The sequence below is a fragment of the Peromyscus eremicus genome, chromosome 7, assembly GCF_949786415.1.
Source record: "Peromyscus eremicus chromosome 7, PerEre_H2_v1, whole genome shotgun sequence".
NCBI classification, from domain to species: Eukaryota; Metazoa; Chordata; class Mammalia; order Rodentia; family Cricetidae; genus Peromyscus; species Peromyscus eremicus.
In genome coordinates, this window is record NC_081422.1 from 72,389,063 (window position 1) to 72,412,940 (window position 23,878).

Genomic DNA, 23,878 nt, shown 5'->3' on the forward strand with positions numbered 1-23,878 from the left:
TATTTGCCCCTTTATTTTCCCAGTACAGGATTTATGTGACGCTCAAATGTTCATTTATAAAGAAGGACCCTAGAGTCAGTTGGTTGAGCTTGTTGAGTTCCAGGCCTGAGGGAGAGTCACTGTCTGCCACTTACACATTTGTAAGTCTCGTAGTTGAGATTAGAGTCCCCAAGGTCTGGGGTTAAATGTGACTGGGCAGTGACTCTCAGGCCCTGCTGGCTATCCCAGGACTGTTCATTAAATACTCTCACATTTTTAAAGGCCATCCACGTATATCTCCTTGAAAGACACATTTATTGATGATCTTTATTGAACAGTTTCAAACAAATGCAGAATAGGTTTCACATTTTGAGTCTGATGTGAAGACACTATGTCATGCGGGAATAAATACTATCCAGTGTGCTCCCTGACATACGTGAGGATGAGGATGTTCAGGCACAAGGCAGCATACGTGACAGATCTGCTCAGAAACCTGCTTGAAAACATGATTTAAACCCCACTTTTAGGTTTATTACAACATAAATGTACTTAACAACTTCTAATTTCAAAACAAATTACCCCAGGAATCAACTACCCCTTTAAATAAAAAAAATAATTTATACTCTTCTTAAAGGAATTCCAACAACTTAAAATAAGTTCCAACTCCATGTATGTACATATAACTTAGGTACTCTGGCACTCAGCTTCTGCTCATGCAGCAGCGACATGCTGGCGGGGCTCTACAGGGGCCTTTCCGAGAACGCAGTGTAGCTCCTGACTCTGGCGAAGAACAAGGGGGTGTACATCTTGTCGATCTCAAAAGCGCTGACTGCAGTCTCTCCAGTTGATCTAGAAACAAATACAAAACCGCGAAATGAGGAAATCCCAATTTATCTGAAATCCCTGCATGCTTGTACAGGGTGAGTTTAAAGTCTAAACAATGGAGGCACATTGTAAAACATTGAAGAACTTCCTCCAGAAACCATTTTTATTGGCTGCACAACATTATAACACCTGCTTGTATCACAACTTACTAAATAATTATTCTTTTGGAAAGTTAGATTGTTTCTGATAGTTGGCAATAAAAGTAATGTGAATTATGACCCTCTACATATTCCTAAGAAAATTTCCAAGTCAAAGGCTACAGACAAATCTGCAGCCCTTGTTAAATTGTTTCAAAAGAAATCCTATTATCACAACAGAATGACTTAATATTTGATCAATGGCAAAATCCTAAGTGTGCGCATGCTGAGGGGCCACTAATTATGTTGCCACAGCCATATTATACACCCCGAAGAGAAATCAACCTAGGCAGAAAATCAAGTGACCTTTGACTATTACAAGATTGTGGTCACAAGCAGTTAACAAACACTTCCCTCCTGAAGAGGGATTCTCAATTCCTACCAGGGCAAGTATAAACTGTGGCAACCACTTCCTGGCTTCCTTCTACTTATGAGGTTTACTTTGAAAGGTAGGAAACCATCTGCATCAGATCACAGACTGAATCGAGAGGGGAAAGATTGGAATGTGAGGGACACTCTGCCCGTCTTGGTGGGCGGAGCCTCCAAATGAGCACCGAAGTCATTCACAAGGTGGCAATGGGATGGAGAACATTGACCTTGCATAGTCAAGACCGCAGAGCACATTAATGGGAGCCTACCTCAAAACTTCTCTCTCAGAATTCTGGATTCAACCTGCAAGGAGAGCCCCAGAATACCAATCTTCTTTCAAGCCAGCCACCATTAACTCTGGCAGTCACATGACCTGGTATTTCACTTCTCTGCTGTCTTCTAAAGTTTTTCTTATTTAATAGTCTTAATTAGTCTTAAATAGTCTTAATTAATTACCTAATCAGACTAAACCCGATCTCACAGAATTAAGAGTTTTAAACAGGAATCATCTACCTAAGCCATTTGGCTCTGGGTTACACTGAGCACCATTTTAAAAACACACATAATTTTCTAAGTATAATTTTTAAAATCATTCACTATCTGTGGAAAATACCCTTTTGAAAAGTGCCTAGAGTGGGTCCATGAATAAGCATCTCATTCACAGCCTGCAGAGACCTGAGTTCTGCTGACGGAATGTCCCCTCCTTACTGAGTGGGCGTGAGTACTCATGCTTGGTCCTTTAGACTCTCACTTCTGAAGTGGTAATACTGACTGGGTAGGAAAGGCAGGGCTCCTCTTCCTCACTCATGGTCGACTTTTTACATTTGAGCCTCTTTTTGGTTTGTGTGTTTGCTTTTCTGGTTCATTACAGTTTTACACTGTGGTTTTTACTTTGTAACAAGATACTGAAGAATTCCAAACATATCAAGCTTCTCAAGCTGGATATAAAGTATACTTTATGCTAGTCTTGACATTCTTCTTTTCACTTTATTTTAAAATTTTCTCTTATGTGTATGGTTATTTTGTCTGCATATGTTGTATACCACATGTGTGTCTTGCGCCTGCGGAGGCCAGAAGAAGGCATCAGATCCCCTGGGAATGAAATTACAGACAGTTGTAAACTGCCATATGGGTGCTGAGGACTGAACCTGGGTCATCTGGAAAATCAGCAGTGGCCTTAACTGCTGAGCCATCTCTCCAGCCCCTCATCTCGGCATTCTGTACTGCATTCACCTACTTGTAAGTGATGTGACAAGAGTGATGGATCCAGATGAGTTTGTTGAACCTCTGGTGGCCACTGGAACACAGCTGCAGCCCCACATGAAAACTGTGATCTGCTTCTTGTACAGGAACACGACGAAAATATCTGTATTTATAGTCAAGTGGTTTCTGTAACAGAAAAGACTCGTGAGCTATGATAACCGTGTATACGAATACGATGTAAAAGTCACACTACAAGTAACTTGACAGTTACACACTGCAGACTGTATGAGTATCACATGCACATCTGGAAAAAGCAGTAAGTAAAACACCAGGTTTGCTCTCCACCACCACAGTAACTCATGTGTTAAACATATGGCTGAAGAAATGAGGATCCAGGGAGATTAAACAAGTTACCCAGCAGTTTCAGAAATAAAACTTTTATCTCCAACCTAATAGTTTCTTCTATTAGGAAATATTTCCTTTAAAATACTTTTTTAAGGACTGGAGAGATGGCTTGGCAGTTAGGTGCACTGGCTACTCTTGCAGAAGATCTGGGTTCAATTCCCAGCACCCACCCACACAGCAGCTCACAACTGTCCACAGCTCCAGTCCCAGGGGATTCAATGCCTCTTCTAGCCTCTGCAGCTACCAGGTACACACATGGTGCATGGACAGACATGCAGTCAAAGTATCCATACACATACAATAAAATTAAAAAAATAAAACAACTTTTTTAAAAGAAGAAAGTGATAAATTGGTGAAGGCTGCCAAAGAAAGCATGGAGAGAGGCAATGGTGGTGTATGCCTTTAATCCAGCACTGGGCAGAGACAGGCAGATCTCGGGAGTTTGAGGACTGCTTGACCTACACCGTGAGTTCCAGGCCAGTCACGGTTACACGCTCATCTGACAACAATAAAACAGTCCACAGGTAAACAGATGTGATGAATTTGATTCTAATAACACTTCTGTAAATTGTGAACACTGTGACTGGTTTCATTATCAAAGGATACTGACATGCCACACGGGAAATCCTAAATACTTTTATTAGAAAAGAACCTAATGTTGACTTGAGGAAATGCATAGTCACAGTCAAAGTAATTATCTCTGTTCCTCAGCCTGTTGCACCACATCATTCCAGGAACCTATCAAAGGAGGCAAGGGAGCCAGGGGTGGTGGTCACAAGATGGTGGCCTCACAGCTGTGCCCTGCACTGTCTCACTGTATGACAGCCGGAAGAGAGAAGGACCCCACAAGAGTGACCACTCAGATAGATACCAGACAAGTACTTGCTTCAGCTGCCTCACAAGGGAGGTGACAGGTGTGCACTATGCCTCCTAACCAGGGGGACAAAGGGATTTAGAGAGAGTTGTGAAAACATTAGCGCTTCAATCTGCCAAGAATTCAGGGCGCTGCAGACTGTGACACATATTAATAATCATAGTGCTGCACAAAAGCAGAAGTGGGCAGCTTTAAAAAAAAAAAAAAATGCTCTCTCTCTAGTCTCCTGGCAAGAGTGGTCTGTACAGGCAGCACAGGAAGCCGCACGGCCTGGTTAAGACACGAGAGTGTCAGATGCAAGGATCCTGGCCCCACATTCCTGTGCATAAGAATCCTAGAACAGTTTTCTGGAAAGACCAACACACTGTTCCAGAGAAAACAGCAGAAAACCCCAGTTCTTCTGGTAGATCTGTTAGAGGTCAGCACAGATCTTACACCAGAGTATCTGTTTTCTTTCTAGCTGAGAACATATGGACGGATGGGCTGTAGAACAGGAACACCCCCAGTTCTACGATGTATACTCACGTCTTCTTTTTTCTTAGTTATTACAGCAAATACTTTGGTCTGATTGTCTGCATCTTGTGACAAGCGATAATGACCCAGCAGAATTGCATCCGTTCTAAGAAATAATAAATGTACCTTAAATCAACCAGTTATACTTACTGGAGTAATCTAGAAAACTGACTTACACCACCACTTACTCAGTAACCTGCAAAGGGTTACTAGGATGAGAATGAACTTTTCCTCCAAAGAAAGCCCCAAAGCTTTTACACAGGCTGCCCAGGGAAAGGCTTCTGGAGACTGATCCCCCCAGCACTGTGCCTCCTTTTCAAGTCACGCATTATTAACCCAGAGGAGCACTGCCTCAGGTTAAATCTGAAAATATGGACTGGCTAGAAAGCTATGTAAAAACACTACCTGGTGTTCCTAGTTCTTAAACGGGGAACAATGGACTGAGGCTCCTCAGGGGTTGTCAACATCATCACATGGCCATCAGGAAAGAATCTTATGTACCTACATAAAAGAAAAAACACCAAACACCACACACACACAATATAAAATATGCCCTTAGTTTGCAGGACCTACACTTGGTCACAGCTGTGAAACCAGACTGAAATACCATCAAAGCACCGCTGGGACAGGAGAGCACACAGGACAAGTCAGTCTACAGGAGAACAAAGGCATTCTACGAACTTCCCTGGGGCTCTGCTGACCTTTTCGTTTTACTCACTGAACAAACATTAAACTTGGCTCTTCTCTTAAAGTTCCATGTTTTCCTAATGCACTAATTAATGCCTGACGAAGTGAGACCCAATAATTAATATACAATGACCAGCATTATTCTAGTTATTCTCAGCAGCAGTCACATGTGGTAAACACTAAGGCTGGGACAAGCCTTACATGTTATAATCGTAACAGACAAAAAGGGCTCTGGACTGTAACTAGGGGCTGGAGGGATTATAACATTTATATTAATCTTTTGGTTTTAGAATGAAGTTCCTGTCATAATACTGGATAAAAATACTGAGGATCATTTTGTGGATAAATCATAAGCAATAGAAAACAGCCTGAATAACTACGGAGCTAATACTTGAGAGAGTTCTCCACTCATTCATTTTATAACAGCTGTACCTGTAGTATTCCACTTGGTGCCAAGCTCTATAGAAACCATCCAGAGACTGCTCTCCCTGGCGGATATATGTGGTTTTACTGATGTACACACCTAGAAAAAAGAAACAGTTGTTTTAAAAGTACATACATACATACAAAAAAAAAGTACATGCATACAATTTAAGTCAGAAACATATAACATAGTGTTGTTTCCTTTAATTATGCTTATGCACTTAGGTCCATTACAGAAAATAAAAACTGTTTGTTTTATCAAAATTAGCACTACATATCATGATTTCTCCTGAGTTCTTGAATCCAACTTACCATCAAAGCGAACACGAGGCCGTTCTAAAAACATCTCTCTCCAGGATGAGTATGGGACAAGTTTCATACAGCCTCTGCCCCACACTTTCAAGCAAGCCAGACGCCATATTTCAGGGTCTCTAGGTAAGAAAGTACATGACCAGTAAGTGTAAAAGCTAAGTCCTTAGAAGCAGTGAATATTCTGACTACCGTGTATTTCTTTTGAATTCAACAATTATTTGTTGAGCACCTTCAAGATACTGTCTCAAGGGGTAGGCAGAGACTGACAGATGGGGTAGAGACCTTTTGTTGACTGGTGAGAGGAATATTCAGATCAAGTGCTCAGTGTAAAATTCAACCACAGAAGTAGTTAGACAGGAATGACACTGTTCAAGAAACTGACCCTATGGACAGGGTGACCACAGGGACAGGAAGACTATCCTGGCCGGTGGTCCGTGCAAGTTTTGGGTTGAAGTGTGAATGATGGGCTCAGCAAAGAGCCAGCAGGGGCACAGGCTGCAGAGATGAGCAAGCTGAGCAAGGCAGAGGAGGAAGCCTCTAGCAGGAGAGTGCCGGTTCCCAAGAGATGCATGCCACTAGAAACTCTGAGCATGACTGTGCTTTCTAAGGACAGCTCTGAGAGAAATGGAATAAAGAAGGGTGACAGCATCTGAGACAGCATCAACAAAGCAGTCAGTGCATTCAAGACAACAGAGGATGATAGAGGGACAGAAAGCTCATTTAAAAAAATAACAGAAACTTCCCAAACCCGGAAAAAGACAAACACCCAGGAATCAAGAAGAACAAAGGATCTTAATCAAATACAACCAAAATATGACAAAGAGAAATCCCAACGTGCCTAGCAACAGTTTTCCAACAGGAACTTCTACTAAAGGTCAGGGGCCTGGGGTGATCCATTTGAAACCCTGAAGGAAAAATAACTGCTAAGCAGAGATGAAGGACCCAAGAGAGCTGGAGAGAGCCCCTGTCAGGACTGCCACAGAGAATCCAACAGCAAAGGGAGACTGCATTCCACTGCTGGCTGAGGGAGAGCTCTGCGAACAGCAAGCAAGTGGCAAGCCCTCTGAACAGAAGGGTAACGTGGAGGGTGAAAGAACTGCAGTTTCGGTGCCGGCTGCTGGGGACAGGTTTTCAGGGCCGGCTGCTGGGGAGAGGTTTTCAGGGCCGGCTGCTGGGGACAGGTTTTCAGGGCCGGCTGCTGGGGACAGGTTTTCAGGGCCGGCTGCTGGGGACAGGTTTTCAGGGCCGGCTGCTGGGGAGAGGTTTTCAGGGCCCGCTGCTGGGGACAGGTTTTCAGGGCCCGCTGCTGGGGACAGGTTTTCAGGGCCGGCTGCTGGGGACAGGTTTTCAGGCCGGCTGCTGGGGACAGGTTTTCAGGGCCGGCTGCTGGGGACAGGTTTTCAGGGCCGGCTGCTGGAGACAGGTTTTCAGGGCTGGCTGCTGGGGACAGGTTTTCAGGCCGGCTGCTGGGGACAGGTTTTCAGGGCCGGCAAGTGGCTCAGTGCTGGCAAGAGCAGGCTCAAGAGCAGGCTGGCAGCTCTACCTGAGGGACAGGGAGTTCCTGACACCACAGGCACTGGGGTGAGGCTGGGAAGTGAACCCAAGGGCTTGTGCATGCTGAACTATCTACAGGGGATTTCATCACACTTCCAGGAGCTGGCTGGTCTAGGAGTGCCCACCCTGCTCCATAAGGAGGCTCACATTCCCTAACGGCAGAATCCAAGCTGCTCCAACAGCAGCCAATGTTGGATATGCTTCAGCCTTAGGGGCTAGCAGAACGTTTTCTGGTGCCGGCAGAAGCCTTGGGCTTGTGGCCTCACGGCCACTCAGCATATTCAGATGACCAGGTGGCACTGCCACAAGCTGGAGTCCCACCTGCATTTCCCTGGGGAATCAGGGAAGGTGTCCCCTTTGGCTCTCTCTCTTGGCACTGCAGCTGCTGATATGGGCCCAGCTTTACCTGTGTCTGTCCACCAGAAGGTTAGAAGGTCCTTGCCACTTCAAGCAGCTCTACAAATACTACCAGAGTTCCACCACCTGGTGCCATCCGCACTCTGCGGGAATGGGGCAAGGTTTCTTCTCCAGCCTGTTACCTTGAGACTAGCTAGCTGTGAGCGCCAAAACCCAGCATCATCCACCACCACTGTCTCTCAGAACCTGGGAAGAAACCTGATACACTTCCACCCTAGGTTCCCCAAAGGCCTGTGTGTTTACAGCTTGACCCTCAGATTACAGGGCTACTGGGAGGGGACAGAAGACTGTGTTAGGAGGTAGAAGCTATTGTTGTATTCCAGGGCATGATGTCATGCCCTGGAAAGGATTAACAGGACGCTGGTTTCCTCCTATCCTTTCTTCCCAGCTACCATCAGGTCAACAGCAGCCTGTGCCAATATTCCAAATGGTTATGTTCTGCCTTGCTGCAGGCCCCGAGGCAACTGAGCCAAGAGAGCAAAGGCTAAAACCTCTGACACCATCACCCGAATACACCTTTTAAGTTGTTTTCCTCACCTATTTCGTCCGTGACAGAACACCACCACAGGTCCGTCTATGCCCACAGCTCTAGAAACCTAGCTCTTAGCACCTCAAATCTGTCACACGCACATGCCTCCCCAGAGAAGACTAGGAAAGGCCTCCTCCCCAGTCCACAGCCTTAGTACTGCAACTGCTGGTGCAGGAAGCACTGCAGTACTCAGTATCCAGCCTATCTTACTCATGTCCTGCAGTCCAAGACTCTGACTACCGACGCTTGCCCCACACGACCTAGGGACATTTTATCAACACCCTGCAGACAACGGATACCAAAACCACAAGCCCCTGAACCATGGACACTCAACCCACAGGCTCTAGTACAGCCACCACATCCAGGATCCCCAAGAGTGTGGACACTAGCATCACAAACCCAACTCTTACCTACACATGCCCCACAAGGCCTGTGTACATGGGACCACAGTTGCTGGTACCAAAAGATCACTTGTACTTGCCATTTGAGACCGGGTTCCCACAGCTCCTGAAAAGTGGCTGTCAGAGGTCCAAGTCCCAGAGCCACCCACAACTGTCCATGACAGAGAAGATGCCCTTTGCATCCTGTAACTTCTGGTGTTACTGATGCCACAGACACCACCATCAATTTGGTTTTTATCACATGGGAGCTAGGCAAGGTGACATTCTACCACATGGCTCCCAAAACTGGCCACTGGCACTGAAGTCCAGGCATTTCCCCCATTTATCTGAAGAGTTGTGACAAGGTCTTTTTCAAATCCTACGGTTCAGGGACTATAGCTGTGGGCATTACAGTCCTTGGTATTACTTGTGCTTGTCATGAAGAACCTAAGGACAGTCCTCTTGACATCTCATACAATCAAGACTATGGTAGATGCTACCATAAATCCCAATGGAGCTTGAAGACACATGAGTCTCTGGAAGTCTGTGCCCATTGTGAAGTTATATAATTCCCGTATGAATCACTGTAGTCTGGACTATTCAGGCACTCAGGGACATTACTAACATCAACCAGAGCCAAAGAAATCAATCACAGAGATGTTATACATTTAAGCTCCCTTCTAACCAGAGCCAAAGCCCATAGCTGACTCTGTATCTCATCTAAATGAGGGGAAAAAAATGTTTCCAAGAAGTACAGGAAATGAAAACAAAAGGAGATGAAATTACTTCAAAATAAGGTTTCTTTCTGGGTCAACGAGAAGGCTCAGCAGGGATTAGCACTTGCTGCCAAAACTGAGGACCTGAGTTTGGTCCCCGGGACCCAGGTGGTGGGGGAGAATGCTGACTCTGTGAGTTGTCTCTGGTTTGCACATGCATGGCAAACGCATGCCCACATACATGTACACACAAAACTCATAATTAAATATAATAATTTAAAAGGCTTCTTTTTGCACAGCAAAGTAAACATCTAACAGCATGCAGAGATAACCAACAGAATGGGAGAATCTGCACCTGACAGAGTTGACATTTATAAGTCATTTATAAGAAACTAAATACTCAATAGCAAAAAAAAAAAAAAAAACCCACCAATAACCTAATTAAAACATGAGCAATGAATCTAAACAGATATTTCTCAAAAATAGGTATTTTGAGGATGAACAGGTACATGAAAAAAATGTTCTGTACCACTGATGAGCAGGGAAAGGCAAACACAACATTGGTACCACATACTCCACTAAGAATAGTTCTAAGAACATAAATCAGTACAGCCATGCAGGTTCCTCAAAAGATGAAGACAGGGCTGTCACATGATGCAGCAATCCCAGTAGTGGGTGGGCATGCAAAGGAAGTGAAATCAGTGTGCTAGAGACATCTGCTCCCCACTTCACTGCAGCACTATTCACAACAGACAACAACTAGAAAGGAGGATGGACTTTAAAAACTAGCGAATACACACACTGCATTTAGACATAAAAAGAATAAAATCCTGCAAGTTGTATCAACTTGGGTGGAACTACAGATGATTAAGTTATGTGAAATGCCAGTGACAACTGCCACCTATCTCGCTCGTTATGCAGGATCTATAAAAGGTGAGAGTGCAATGCCGTCTATCTGCTTACGTCACTGGGAAGAGGAGTGAAAGGGGGGTGGTGGGGAGGGGTTGATCAATGACATTAAGTCACATTAGGGCAAGAAGCGCCAATGCTGTGACACAGGAGTGGCATAAATGTTAGTATGCTGTGTAGTTTGAAAAAGTACATGAATTCTGAATTGCCACCATGAAGAAAGAAATAGGCCAGATATGGCGGCATACATCTGTAATCCTAGCACTCCAGAGGCTGAAGCACAGGGATTCTGGATTAGAAGACAATCTGAGCTATATAGTGAGTTCAAGGCCATCCTGAGCTATGTAGCAAGACCTAGTCTCAATAATAAGTGCTAAGATGTAGTTTTATAAAGAGTACTTGCCTAGTACAAAAAACGGAAGTAAATATGCTTAATGTGATTATAATTATGCAATATACATATATCACACATTATATAGTACCATTAATACAGAAATGTTTTACCTTTTTATGCATTAGCTAAAAAAATAAATTAAGGTGCATGCTTATAGAACCAGGACTGGGAGGCTGAGTCAGGAGGACTGCTTTGCATTTGAGGCCTCCTGGGCTACACGGTCAGTACCAGGCCAGACAGGACTACCTTGCCTCAAAAGCCAAAACAAATCAACAAACTCTTAGAAACAAACAGAAACGCCACAGTCCTGTTTCCACTGGAACTGCCCTTCAGACACGAGGAAGATAAAGCTATTTCCAGAGGAACAAGCTGCCCCAAGGTTATCACCATCATACCTCGGACAGGAAATACTAGAAGGAGTTTTCTAAGATGAAGGAAAACAGTACTGATAAATAACACAAATACCTCAAGTTTAAATAAAAATGTAAACTACCAACATCAAGAATTTAAATATAGGGGCTAAGTGCTGCTTAGTGCAGAGGATCTGGATTCAGTTCCCAGCACACACATGGCAGCTCACAAGCATCTGTAACTCCAGTTCTAGGGGATCCAATGCCCTCTTCTGGCCTCTTCAGGCATCAGGCACATATATGGTGCAGACATGCATATAGGCAAAACATTCATACACATGAAATAATTCTCTCTCTCTTTTTAAGAATTCAAATATAGGAGGGGTAGAATCAAAGTCTGAAGGGGTGTTTGTGTGTGTGTGTGGGGGGGGTGTGTGTGTATAAATTGTTATCAGCTTCAAATAACTTATTAAGATGATTTTTGCAGCTTTCATGGTAAATGTAAATACAAACCTGTAATAGATACACTGAAAATAAAAAGCAGGAAATAAAAACATGCTACTAGGCAAAATCACCTCACCACAAAAGAAGATAGAAGAGGGGGAGGGGACCTCCAGAGTTAACTAGAAAACAATGACAACAATAAATCCTCCCATATCGATAGTTACCTTGAATACAAGAGGATTAACTTTCCAACTAAAAGACAGATGCCTGGACAGAGGACTGACTCTGGCAAACTGCCCTCTGACTTCCATTCTACAGACACCCACAACATACAAACACACAAACAAATGACATGATAAAAATTATTTTAAAAACTCATGTTAAACTATCACTTGACTCTTGTTAGATTCTGAAATAAGGAAAAAGTGGCAAAAGGTAGCAACTGTGGGGAGAAAGGGACTCTTTGGTAAGAATGTACACTAGAACAGCTATTACCAAAAATGATACAGAGGCTCAAAATATTAAAAATATAACTGTATGATCTAGCAACCCTACTACTAGGTACCTTTAAAAAAAAGATTTTGAAGCATTTACATTTATTTGTGTATGCATGTGAGAGAGAGAGAGAGAGAGAGAGAGAGAGAGAGAGAGAGAGAGAGAGACAGAGAGAGACAGAGAGAGAGAGAGACAGAGAGAGAGAGAGAGAGACAGAGAGAGAGAGAGAGAGAGACAGAGAGAGAGAGAGAGAGAGACTGAAACTGTGAGTGTGTGTGTGTGCCAGGTGTGTGTGTGCATGCAGGTGTGTGTGTACCAGGTGTGTGTTGGTGCCCTCAGAAGCCTGGAGGCTTCTGATCTCTCAGAAGGGCATCAGATCTCAGAGCTGAAGCTACAGGTGGTTGTGAACTACATCCCACAGTGCAAATATATTTTAAAACATCACTGTAAACAATAAATACACACAATTTTTTTTTCTGTCAGTTAAAAAAAAAGTCCCTCTGGTAGTTTACAATGAAAATATTGTATGGGTCCAGGAACGGAAGCAGGCCATGTAGAATGTCACTGAATTATTGAGACCAGGTGAAAAGTGGCTATATCTAAATGGTGGCAGAAGTAGAGAAATGGCTAATTGGAAATACATTTTAAAGACAGCACCAACAGGATCTTTTACAGTGGAAATAAGAGAGGCTAAGGAGATGATGGCTCAGTGGTTAAGTGTGTGTCATTCAATTATGAGGTCTGGGTGGACATGGCTGCATACATACCTGACACAGTCATCCCTACAGAGGAGCCCCCAGCAATCTCTAGTCAAACTAGCCAAATCAGCAAGTTCTATGTTCTAGACTGACCCTGTCTCAATATGCAAGGTTGAAAATGATGGAGGAAGACTCTTATTCAACTTCAGGCCTGTGATTGCATGGGCACATGTGTGGCTAAAAAAACATGCGAACACATACACATGTACACCATATAGATGCAACAAATTAAATAAAAGCTGTATTAAAAACAGACATTTTTATATTGATACAGCTCAAAATATTTTTAAACCCCACTAGATAAAAGGCAGCATCTTCAACAAGTGGTGCTAGTCAAACTGGATGGCTACATGTAGAAGAACGAAGCTACAGTCTTATCTCTCACCCTGCACAAAACTCAACTCCAAATGGACCAAGAACCTCACTCAGGTAAGATCTGACTGAGGAGAAAGTGCAGAACACACTTCAACTAGTAACACAGGAAGGACTTTCTGAACATGACTGGGACCGTACAAGCAATAAGACCAACAATTGTTAATGTCTAGAGAGATGGCTCAGTGGTTAAGAGCACTGGCTGCTCTTCCTGAGGATCCACGCTCAATTCTCAGCACCTGCATGGCAGCTCACAACTGTCTGTAACTCCAGTTCTAGGGGATCCAATAACCTTACACAGACATGAATACAGGCACAACACCAATGCACATAAAATAAAAAATAAATAAATCTATAAAATTTTTTTTTAAAAGAGCAACAATTGATAATTGACTTAATGAAACTAAAAAGCTTCTGTACAACAAAGGGCACCATCACATGAGTAAAGAGGCTCCCAGAGAATGGGAAAATCTTACCAGCTACACATCTGACAAGAGGATTAGTATCTAGAACACACAAACAACTCAAAAGACTAGACATCAAGAAGACAACTAACCAATTAAAAATCTGGGTAAGGAACTAAACAGAGTTCTCAAAAGAAATACAAATATCTGGGTCCTCTGAAGAGCCGTAGTGTTCTTAACCACTAGGCCATTTCTCCAGCTCTAGATTTTCTTCTTTTAACAATTACTCATTTTATGATGATATATTAAGTTCCATTCTAGAAATTCTGCTTTATTTACCAAACTGCCATGTGTTTCCACCTATAATTAATGGAGTAATACTGATAGGTTCACCAATTTCAAAGGGCTGGCAGCAGCCCACCAGCTAGCTCTTCAGTGGTTATTTATGAAACAGACTAACACACAGAATTATTGCAAACCTAGGCTTTGAATAATTCAAATAGTTTATGCAAAATATTAGATTCCAAATAGAATTAGGCTATTTTAAAATAATACATTTGAATTTTAAGGACTAAAGTTATAAAAAATTCTAGATGCTAAGGACTGGGCACACATTTTCATATAGAAATCTATGGAGGATCAGATGCAAATGGCTATGATTACTCTTTATGCTATAACATTTTTAAAGTATACAACTGCTTATTTAAGGGGTCAAAACAAAATTCCAGGAAAGTTCAATTTAAATCATTAACATCGAATGGGTTTAGCGTTACTATCAAACACTGTGCGTGTATTTCCTTCCATATCAGCTGAACTGCCATGGGAACTGTGGGAGGAGTCAACGTGACTGTGTCTGTTTCACAGTATGCTATACTCTGGGAATCCAGCACATTCTAACCTTTGAATGCTGTTATTTGAGAAAAATCACATTAAGTACAGCTTTGCAAAGTTTCTGTTTAAGCTTTTACTCAGAACATCAAGCTTTTTCTTTTTCCTTTTCTTTTCTTTTCTTTTTTTTTTTAGTCAAAACTGACAAAAGGCTATCATCTTTTTCTTCACTGTCTGAGTCATTTCTAAAAATAAGTACCTGGCACAGATATAGAATCCTCTGCACACCAGTGACAACTGCTCTAACGATCTGAGGTCCAAGTCACTTGATACCACCCATCGGAAGATGTACATCAGGACCTCCATAGGCAGGACTGCAACAGAAAATCATCCTTCAGTGATTTCCCTTATGGTCTTAGTGCATTTATGCATTCTGAGAAACCTGTACATCACAGCCTCATGCTGCTCAGACATTGGCTGAGCATACTTTAACTACCCAGCAGTGAACAATGGCTCCTACACCAATACATGGGCTTCTTTATTTTTCAGCATAGATTTGGTGCTACCTAAAGTACCATTTTCCCCTGTAAAATTATTTTATCACTGAGATATATTAAAATAGATGTAAAAAATGATTCATATAGTTAACTGTAGAATATTTCTTTATACTGTGTGAGTATATATATCACTGTGATTGGTTTAATAAGAAAGCTAAATGGCCAGTAACTAGGCAGGATTTTGGGGCACAGAGAATGCTGGGAAGAAGGATGGAGTTTGAGGAGACGCCATGAGATGCAGAGCAAGCAGGATGGAATGTACATAGATGAGGTAAACAAGCCTTGGGGCAGCACATAGATTAATAGAAATAGGTTAATTTAAGTTATAAGAGCTAGCTAAAAAACAAGCCTAAGCTATTGGCCAAGCATTTATAATTAATATTAAGTTTCTGTGTGGTTATTTGAGGGCAGCTTGTGGGACAGAGCTGATCAGCGGTCCCAATGAAAAACTCTGCCTACAAATGGTGCCCACCATCAGGCAATGTAGATCCACATAAAACCTGAGAAAGCTATAAAAAAAAAAAAAAAAAGCTTCTAGGGCTGGGGAAATGGTTCATTAGTTAAGAGCCCTGGCTGCTCTTCCAAAGGTCCTTCAATTCCCAGCAACAACACAGTGGCTCACAACCATCTATAATGAGATCTGGTGCCCTCTTCTGGCAAGCAGAACATTTACATAATAAATAAATAAATCTTAAAAAAAAATATTCTAAACACACAAAAACGAAGTCAAACTTGGCTTCCTGGTGACCACCTTCTCTTGGAAAGGCTCAGTGCTAGCAACAAACAGAGGCATGGCTCCTTTAAGAGGCAGCTTCCTGGCTCCTTGGTAGCAGCAAACCAAGTGTGGCTCTTTTAAAGGCCCTGCTACTGATCACTTAAATGGAGCTCATGAGCAGCAGGCAGCAAGCAGCAGCCAGCAGGCAGCAGGCAGCCGGCAGCACGCTACTTAGTGGCAGTGTGGACCTAAAAATTTTCCAGAGCTGGGGTGGTAAAAGTGGCTCCCCTGTACCTCCACCATTAGGCTAAGCTCTCAGGGACCTGAGGGGGGAGGAGCCAGCCACCAACATGCCATGAGCTAAGTTACACAGTGGTTTAAGTTTTGCTCAAGCAGACCAAAAAGATTACAGATACACAGTAAAGACAGATCCAGACAAAAGAAACTTCTAAATGGGTTATAGTGTGTTTAAAAATATATATAAGCTTGGGAGAGAAAGGAAAAAGGATATATACGGTCATAGAATTTTAAAAAAGTTTAAAAATAATAAAGTCCTTAAAAAAGGAGTAAAGATATATATATGCCACATATAGATGGGAAATACACAGAGAGTCTGGATCCTGTATGTTATTGTGTTGTCTTTGAATTTTTTGACTGTTGATAAAGGAGTGATAGCTGCTAAGAGACATTGGATTATAAAAGCTGCTAGATTAAACCAACCTATATATTTTAAAAATATCTTAACTTCAAAATGGAAATCAAAAGGTGTGTTGCTTTAGGGGAGAGGTTATGCTTTTATTTTCACAGGAAATGAGAGGCTGTGGATTCATTCCAGGTTGATGTGGATCAGGTTTGATTAGGGAAGACACCCTGAAAATCCTGGCTACAGACATAAAAAAATAAACCTAGAAAAACTACAAAACATGTAACATATTTTTACCTGCTCAAACATAAAACAAACAAACAAAAAAATCATCTTTGGCTAACTTGTGTACAACACAAAGTCTATAATTAATACAGACATGTATGTTATCTTTAAAAGTTTATGTATTTTCAGAGCAAGGAAACCAAACACCAATAAAAATGACCCAGGTGATCCAGCACCTCAAAATGCCTTTGTTACAGTTTCCTCAAAGTTCTGCATCCAAAACAGCTTCAAGGCTGCTGGCTAAGACAGTTCAGCCTCACTAACTACTTCAGCCAAAACTTAACAATTATCCTGATTTTCTCTAGGTTCCCCCAAAGATGCCAGTGCCCCAGACAACAGGGAACAGTCTACAAAAAACAACACCCACATTCCCAAAAGATAGGTTATGGATATTTGTAATTGTTTAGGGGGGTTGGTTATAAGTTGTTATTGGTTATAGTTAGGGGAAAAAAAAAAACTAAACAAAGGAGTTAAATTCTAAGATCTCTTTCTAAATGAAAAAGGGGGATGTGATATAGAAAAGGGAAGATTATTAAATCTACTTTAATCCAAAATACAACTATTAATCTCAAAATATTTTACATTGGTATGGATTTTGGTTTCTTGATACAAATTTAAGGTTAATTTTGTTATACTGTATGTATGTTTCTACTCTTGTTTGGGGTATTATGTTTATGCAGCTCATTTAAGAAATACAGATTAGTACTTAGTTATCTATAATAATCAAACTTGTAGTCATGTTAGGTATGTTTTCAAGGTTAAACAGATATATTTAGATAGATAGGTGATCTTCAAACACTTCAAAGACCTACAGTATATGACATTTAATATGTTTAATAACCTAAGGCTTTTCATGACAGTGAGATACATCTGCTCCTGACAGGACCAATTTACTTCAAAAGAAGTATGGAGCCGGACAGTGGTGGTGCACACCTTTAATCCCAGCACTCAGGAGGCAGAGCTAGGCGATTCTCTATGAGTTCGAGGCCAGCCTGGTCTCCAAAGCGAGTTCCAGGAAAAAGCGCAAAGCTACACAGAGAAACCCTATCTCGAAAAACCAAAAAAAAAAAAAAAAAAGAAGTATGGAGTTTGCTTTCTTTATGGAAAAAGCTTGCCATTTGGGCAAAAAACTGGCCTTGCCTCAACTGCTGAAGTTTACTGTCCAAACTGGACCTGCAGGATGTGAAAGAAAGCGACTATCAAACTTTGCCAATATAAGGTAAGGCAGTCCTTCAAAATTCCCTGCTTCTCAGAAAAGTATGTCAGACAGAGTAGGGCTATAGGTCAAAGATGGATGCCCCAATGTTACAAAAGAACTCTGGGTGACTGTCCTGGCAGCCAGATGTCCCTGTCATTAGGTAACATTACACTCTTCTGGGGTCTTTGATGGTGTTAAAGACTAAATAATTAGACTTAAAGTTTTCCTTAGTTATGATAAAAAGTAAGTTAGGTATGAAACTTTAGACTCACAAAGACAAGATAAATAGAATATTTTCTCTAAATTTGCCAAATACAAATTGAGTGGATATTGTAACTGTAATTCTTACTTGATAATTGTTTTTGTTATATTATAATTTTAGTATGTTAAAATCAAAACATTTCTTTTTTATTTAGACAAAATAAAAAGAACAGTGGAATATTCCTTTAGACTGTGTGAATATATGTCACTGTGATTGGTTTAATAAAAAGCTAAACAACTAGTAGCTAGGCAGGATTTTTGGAGCAGATAAAATGCTGGGAAGAAGGGCAGAGTCTGAGGAGACACCATGAGAGCAAACATGATGGGAAGTTCATAGATGAAGTAAATGAGCCTCAGGGCAGCACATAGATTAATAGAAATGGGTTAATTTAAGTTGTAAAAGCTACCTAAAAACAAGCCTAAGCTATTGGCTGAGCATTTATAATTAATATTAAGTCTCTGTGTGGTTATTTAGGGAGCAGCTGGTGGGACAGAGCTGATCAGCAAAAAACTCTGCCTACGGTTAACACTAAAGCTATTTTCATTTAAGAAAATTTTAAACAGTTATATGAAAATGTAACTTCTGAAAACTTTGCCTTATCATGACCACTGTACACTCTGCCTGATGTACTTATTGACACCTTGTTCCTCCAGTTTCCAAAGGGCTTCAATGAAAAAAGTATGTCATCCCAAATTCCTGCATCACCAGTTCTGTTCTTTCAGATTCTGAAAAGCACAGATTTACATCTATAGCTATTTCTATTATAATTAGATCGCCCATCACATCTGGAACTAGGGCACTAATTATCTGACTTTACACCAAGGTTCAAGTGTTTCTGAGTGAAAACAACCAAGAAGCCACCCACCTGATATGTGAGTCTGACTGGTCTCAAGCTCAGGCTGACACAGTTTGAGCACAGACTCCTGAAATGTGAGCTGCTGCTGGAAGTACGACAAGAGATCTGCCACCTTGCTGTCATCCTCATTGTCTTCAATGCTGAAAAGAAGAGGGAGTGAGTCACTGAATGCCTCAGGCTGTAAGAGCACACAGGTTAAAACCTGTTTCTTCATAGCACCTTCAAAACGGCTTTACAAACTCACCTAAAAAACAAACTTTCTTACTACTTTTAAAAGATGTGCTAATGTGTGTCCTGCCTTGTTACAAAGCACCATTATCAGTTGTTCAAACAAAAATGATCTGGCAATTATTCAAAGAGTTAGGATTTTTAGGTTCAGGCATTGAGATTTAATTAGTTTAATTGTAGAGATATTATGAGTTAGTGAAAAAAATTAAGCAATTTGAAAATTTTGTATAAGTTCTTCAGTGAATTTTTTTGTGTGGGGGTATTGGTCTGTACGTCTGTGCACCATGCAGAGCCCCCAGAGGTCAGAAAAGGGGTCAGATCCCCTGGAACTGGTGTCAGTTGTAAGCTGCCATGTGGATGCTGGGAATTGAACCCAGGCCATCTAAAAGAACAGTCAGTGCTCTTAACCACTGAGCCACATCTCCAGCCCCTATTTAGTGATCCAATCCCTTCTGACTATATGAAAAAAAACCATGCAGATGTCATTTGAGTTGCTAAGTTTTCTAAAGAAATTGCCTTAATCTGTCACACTACCCTAAAGAGTAAAATATCAAATCTGAACAAGTCTTACAATCCACAAATCATCTACCAATATTTACAGATGTATAGCTGCAAGGTTGTTTTAGTTTTCCATTTTGATGAAGTTAACCTTAAAGATGATCAGAATTACAAAAAGACTTGCAGGAGGATGGAGTTAGGAAAACAGGAAGGGCATTTCATAATACAGAAAGCAGATATGGTTGGCCCTAGATAAACTCAATGGCCCATCTAATAAAACTTCAACACAGACATGTTGAAACCGTGTCAAAAAATCAAATCAAATAAAACAAAACAAAAACAAAAAACTTCAACGGGGGTGGAATTGTTCCCAAAACAGAATCCTTAGAACTTCACAGATCTGGTAACATAAACTTGATGGATCTAGCAATACAGATTTGACTGAATCCGTATACAGCACCCATAACATCTGTGTTTCTATAAACAAACAATTTTTTTTCTTTTTTTTTTTTGAGTGTTTTTGTTTGTTTGTTTGTTTGTTTGTTTGTTTTTCTTTTTTGAGACAAGAGTCTCTCTGTGTAACCATCCTGGCTGTCCAGGAACTCGCTCTGTAGGTCAGGCTGGCCTCAAACTCAGAGATCCACCTATCTTTGCCCCGCAAGTGCTGGGATTAAAGGTGTGTGTACCATCACCTGGCTGCATTTTTTTTCTTAAAGCACCTAGCACATAGCTATAAAACCGACTAAGATCCATGTGTAGGTAACTCCATCCAAATTCAAAGATGATTTAGGAAAAGCTCAAATGATTCATTTGAGTATGAACTACTTCACACTGTTAACTCTAATTTGGTGAACAGTATTATGAGCTGAAAAATTTAAACAGGCAATTAATACTGACTTCATTGGATGTTTATAATATGATTTATCCAACTCTTAAATGTTGATTTTTTCTGTGTTAAGAAATACTGGTTCTGGAAGTAGGAAAAGGACCAGAAAGAAAGAAGGAGAAAGAACAAAGCTGATTATACCACACGCACACACCCCAAGATGAAGCATATCATTTTGTATGCTAATTTAATTAGAAACATTGGTGATAAGCATACATACTGAAAAACGTAATTGTATTACTTCAAGACAGAGCAAATAATTCCTTAGCAAAACTCTGTGTGATGGGCCAGGTGGTGGTGACACAAACCTTTAATCCCAGCACTCAGGAGGCAAAGGCAAGTGGATCTCTGTGAGTTCGAGGTCAGCCTGGTCTCCCAAGTGAGTTCCAGGACAGCCAGGGCTACACGGTAAAACGCTGTTACAAAAAGCCAAAAAACAAAACAAAACAAAACTCTATGTATTGGTTCCCCATCCCTTAATGAGACAGGGACTCGTGGCTCTGGCTATCCCTCAATTCACTATACATTCAAGGATGATACTAAACAGATCCCTTCCTCAGCCTCCCAAGTGCTGTGATCATGGGTAGGTGCCATCACACCCACTTGACACGGTGCTGCGTGTGGAGAAGCACTACTAACTGAGCTATACTCCTAGCCCTGTAATGCCCATTTGACCCTGACATTCCCTCCTGGGCACAAACACCTCTGCTTTTAATGACATCAAGCTGGGCTTTGGAGGGACGTTAGGTCAAAACAATTTTGTGACTGTCTTGAAAAAAAGCATTGCTTTGAAGTATACTCTTAATCTTTTTTCCGTTTAAACCACCAATGCTTCACTGATGGAAGTGCTGTCAGGTACAATGAAACATGACTTCTCTCAATGCTTATACCTTGCACCTATGCTTTTAGGCAATGCTATTTGGCAGGTTTAATAATCCTCATTCTATAGACATTAAGAGAATGAGATCACTATAGTTCAGCATTTTCCTAATGAGATGCCTTTTTTTGAAATGTCAAAAAGATTAAAATATAGAGGCTTATATAATGAAGTTCTATACACCTACCAACAACTTCAAGCATTAATTAATATATTTATCAACTAGTCTAACCACATTTTAGTACTTTCCATTTCAAACAGATTTCTGAAGGTTGAAATATATTCTTTAATTCATTCTTTTCAATAATCATCAATTTAATTTTAAGAACTTTCATCACCTTATGTTTGTTACATCTACTTAAAATGTAAATCTTAAAATTTCTCTAATTAAATAAGTCTACTTATAAACATGGACACACTAAACACAACAGTAACAGAATCAGCATCACCTTCTTAGCAGGTTCAGAGTTAGGATGGCAAAAAATACTTAATTTATCAACTTTATGCATTACTGTCTGTCAAATTATATACGCACTAGCTGTTTCCAACGCCATCACCATCTGGAGACCGGGTATAAGTAATCTTGAACTCAATATCAGGTACAAGCTGCATAGCCCTACGGTAGAACTTGATGGCTAAAAGAAGAGATAAAGCTGAATTAGCTATGGCCACACATTTCTGTCAGTTACTCTGATTGCCCTTACCTGTGGTTGGCACACTTTTTTATAACAGCTGAATACTTCAAACATACAAACAGTAGCACACTGAAGAAACATATCTCCAAACGATGCTGCTCAGGTTCCAATCCTCTCAAGGTTAACAGGTTAGGGGACTATCTTCTCATCCTTCCCATGTTTTCCCCACCCTCTCTGACTCATTAGACATGATTCTGTGTGGGTGTTTCTTTATGGGACTCCATTTGTTAATGCAATTGTTATAGCTCAGAATTATTACTTCTGGATGAACTTTTCCTGTGTCACGAAGTTGAAGAAAATTAAATGCTGGATAGAATCAAGAGATTTGCAATTCATCCTTCCAATCCAATTTCCTTTACCCCAGTGTGCCCTTACTCAGCTAAATAAACTTGAAATATTATTACTTTTATTTAAAACATTTTATTTCCACTTTTTAGAGCTTATACAAATAATTACAACATTTCCTCCTTCCCTTTCCTTCCCTTTCCTTCCTCCAAACCCTCACATATACACCTCCTTGTTCTGTTTCAAATTCATGGCCTCCTTCTTTTAATTAATTGTTAACATATATATAGATATGTGCATGTAGATACAGATATATTCCTACATATAACCTGCTCAGGCTGTATGTTACCTGTGTGTATGTTTCCAGGGTTGACTACTTGGTGTTGGTGTACTCCAATCTGGGGATGACTTTTCTTCCATTCTCAGAATACCTTAGTTTCCTGTAGTTTTTTGTGTAGGGTTGAGGCCTCCTGGGCTTTCCCCCAATTTATTTTTTATTTCTATATATGTGTAGGTGCCCAAGAGGACAAAAGAGGGTGTCAGATCCCCTGGCACTGGAGTTACAGGAAGTTGTGAGCACTGCTGAGCATCTCTCTAGACTCATAAAAATTGTTATTTTTGTTGTTCTTTTTTTTTCCCTTTGGGACAGGGTCTTGTTTCCCTGGTTGGCCCCGTATACTCAGTATATATCTCAAACTTGTGGCAACCCCCCTGCCTCAGCCCTCCAAGCACTGAGATGACGGTATGCACTACTATGCCCAGCTTAAATCCTGCTCTTCACAACTCTTGTGGGTAAGCAGTTTATAGCTGTAGCACCCCCTCATCTCTCCCCCTGGAATCTGGAACCCAAGAAGCTGGTTAGCTCTTTTCCTTTGAGATGAAGTTCATTCCATTTGCTATATTCTGTAACGTTTCCACACTCTGAGTCTAGTACTATATGTTAAGTACAGGGTGAAGCCTCACAAACTAATGCAGACTACATAAGGGACTTGACCAGTTAGATACTCAAAATATGGATAAAAATATCAGTAGAAGAAATTTCTAAATAAATACAGTAACTTCAAATGATGTTATTTTCCATGTGTTTTCAAAGAACTTAATCTCAAACATTTTTTCATGCCCCAATTACTATCATTACCACCAAAAAAAACTTAATATGGAAAGGATCACTCTGCTTATGTGTACATTATCTACCCTGCTCCTTGCTGGAGATAGAACCTAGGTCATGCATTACACACAGCAGGCAAGGATTCCACCACTGAGCTACCTCTCCATTTTACTAATGCATTTCTGTAGGGTTTGTAGAGACAAAAGCTGTAGCACCTGCCTTTGGTAAAATGTAAAGACCTACGTGTTCTTTGATTTCATCCTTTGTATTTCATGAATCCAAAATATTTTCACATATGAAAAGAACACAATATGATTTTTATTTTATTAATGAATAACTAATACAAAACTAAATATAGAAAATTTATTTTACTCATCCTACAAATATGATAATATTGCCCTGCAATGTATTTTGGAAACAAATTATATACAATTCATTTATTTTAACT

General features: G+C 40.8%; 1 protein-coding gene across 1 annotated transcript in view; it reads right to left on the minus strand.

The window, feature by feature from the left end:
• Positions 1-275: 275 nt before the first annotated feature.
• Positions 276-23,878, minus strand: part of Fbxo9 (F-box protein 9) — a 32,819-nt gene continuing 9,216 nt past the window's right edge. Inside the window, exons 6-14 of the mRNA XM_059268266.1 lie at positions 21,878-21,977; positions 18,863-18,993; positions 14,597-14,711; positions 5,788-5,906; positions 5,485-5,575; positions 4,771-4,866; positions 4,378-4,471; positions 2,608-2,759; positions 276-828 (exon numbers count right to left, since the gene is read on the minus strand). Coding sequence (XP_059124249.1) covers positions 720-828; positions 2,608-2,759; positions 4,378-4,471; positions 4,771-4,866; positions 5,485-5,575; positions 5,788-5,906; positions 14,597-14,711; positions 18,863-18,993; positions 21,878-21,977 — 1,007 coding nt within the window. The 3' untranslated portion in view covers positions 276-719. The remainder of the gene's footprint in view (positions 829-2,607; positions 2,760-4,377; positions 4,472-4,770; positions 4,867-5,484; positions 5,576-5,787; positions 5,907-14,596; positions 14,712-18,862; positions 18,994-21,877; positions 21,978-23,878) is intronic.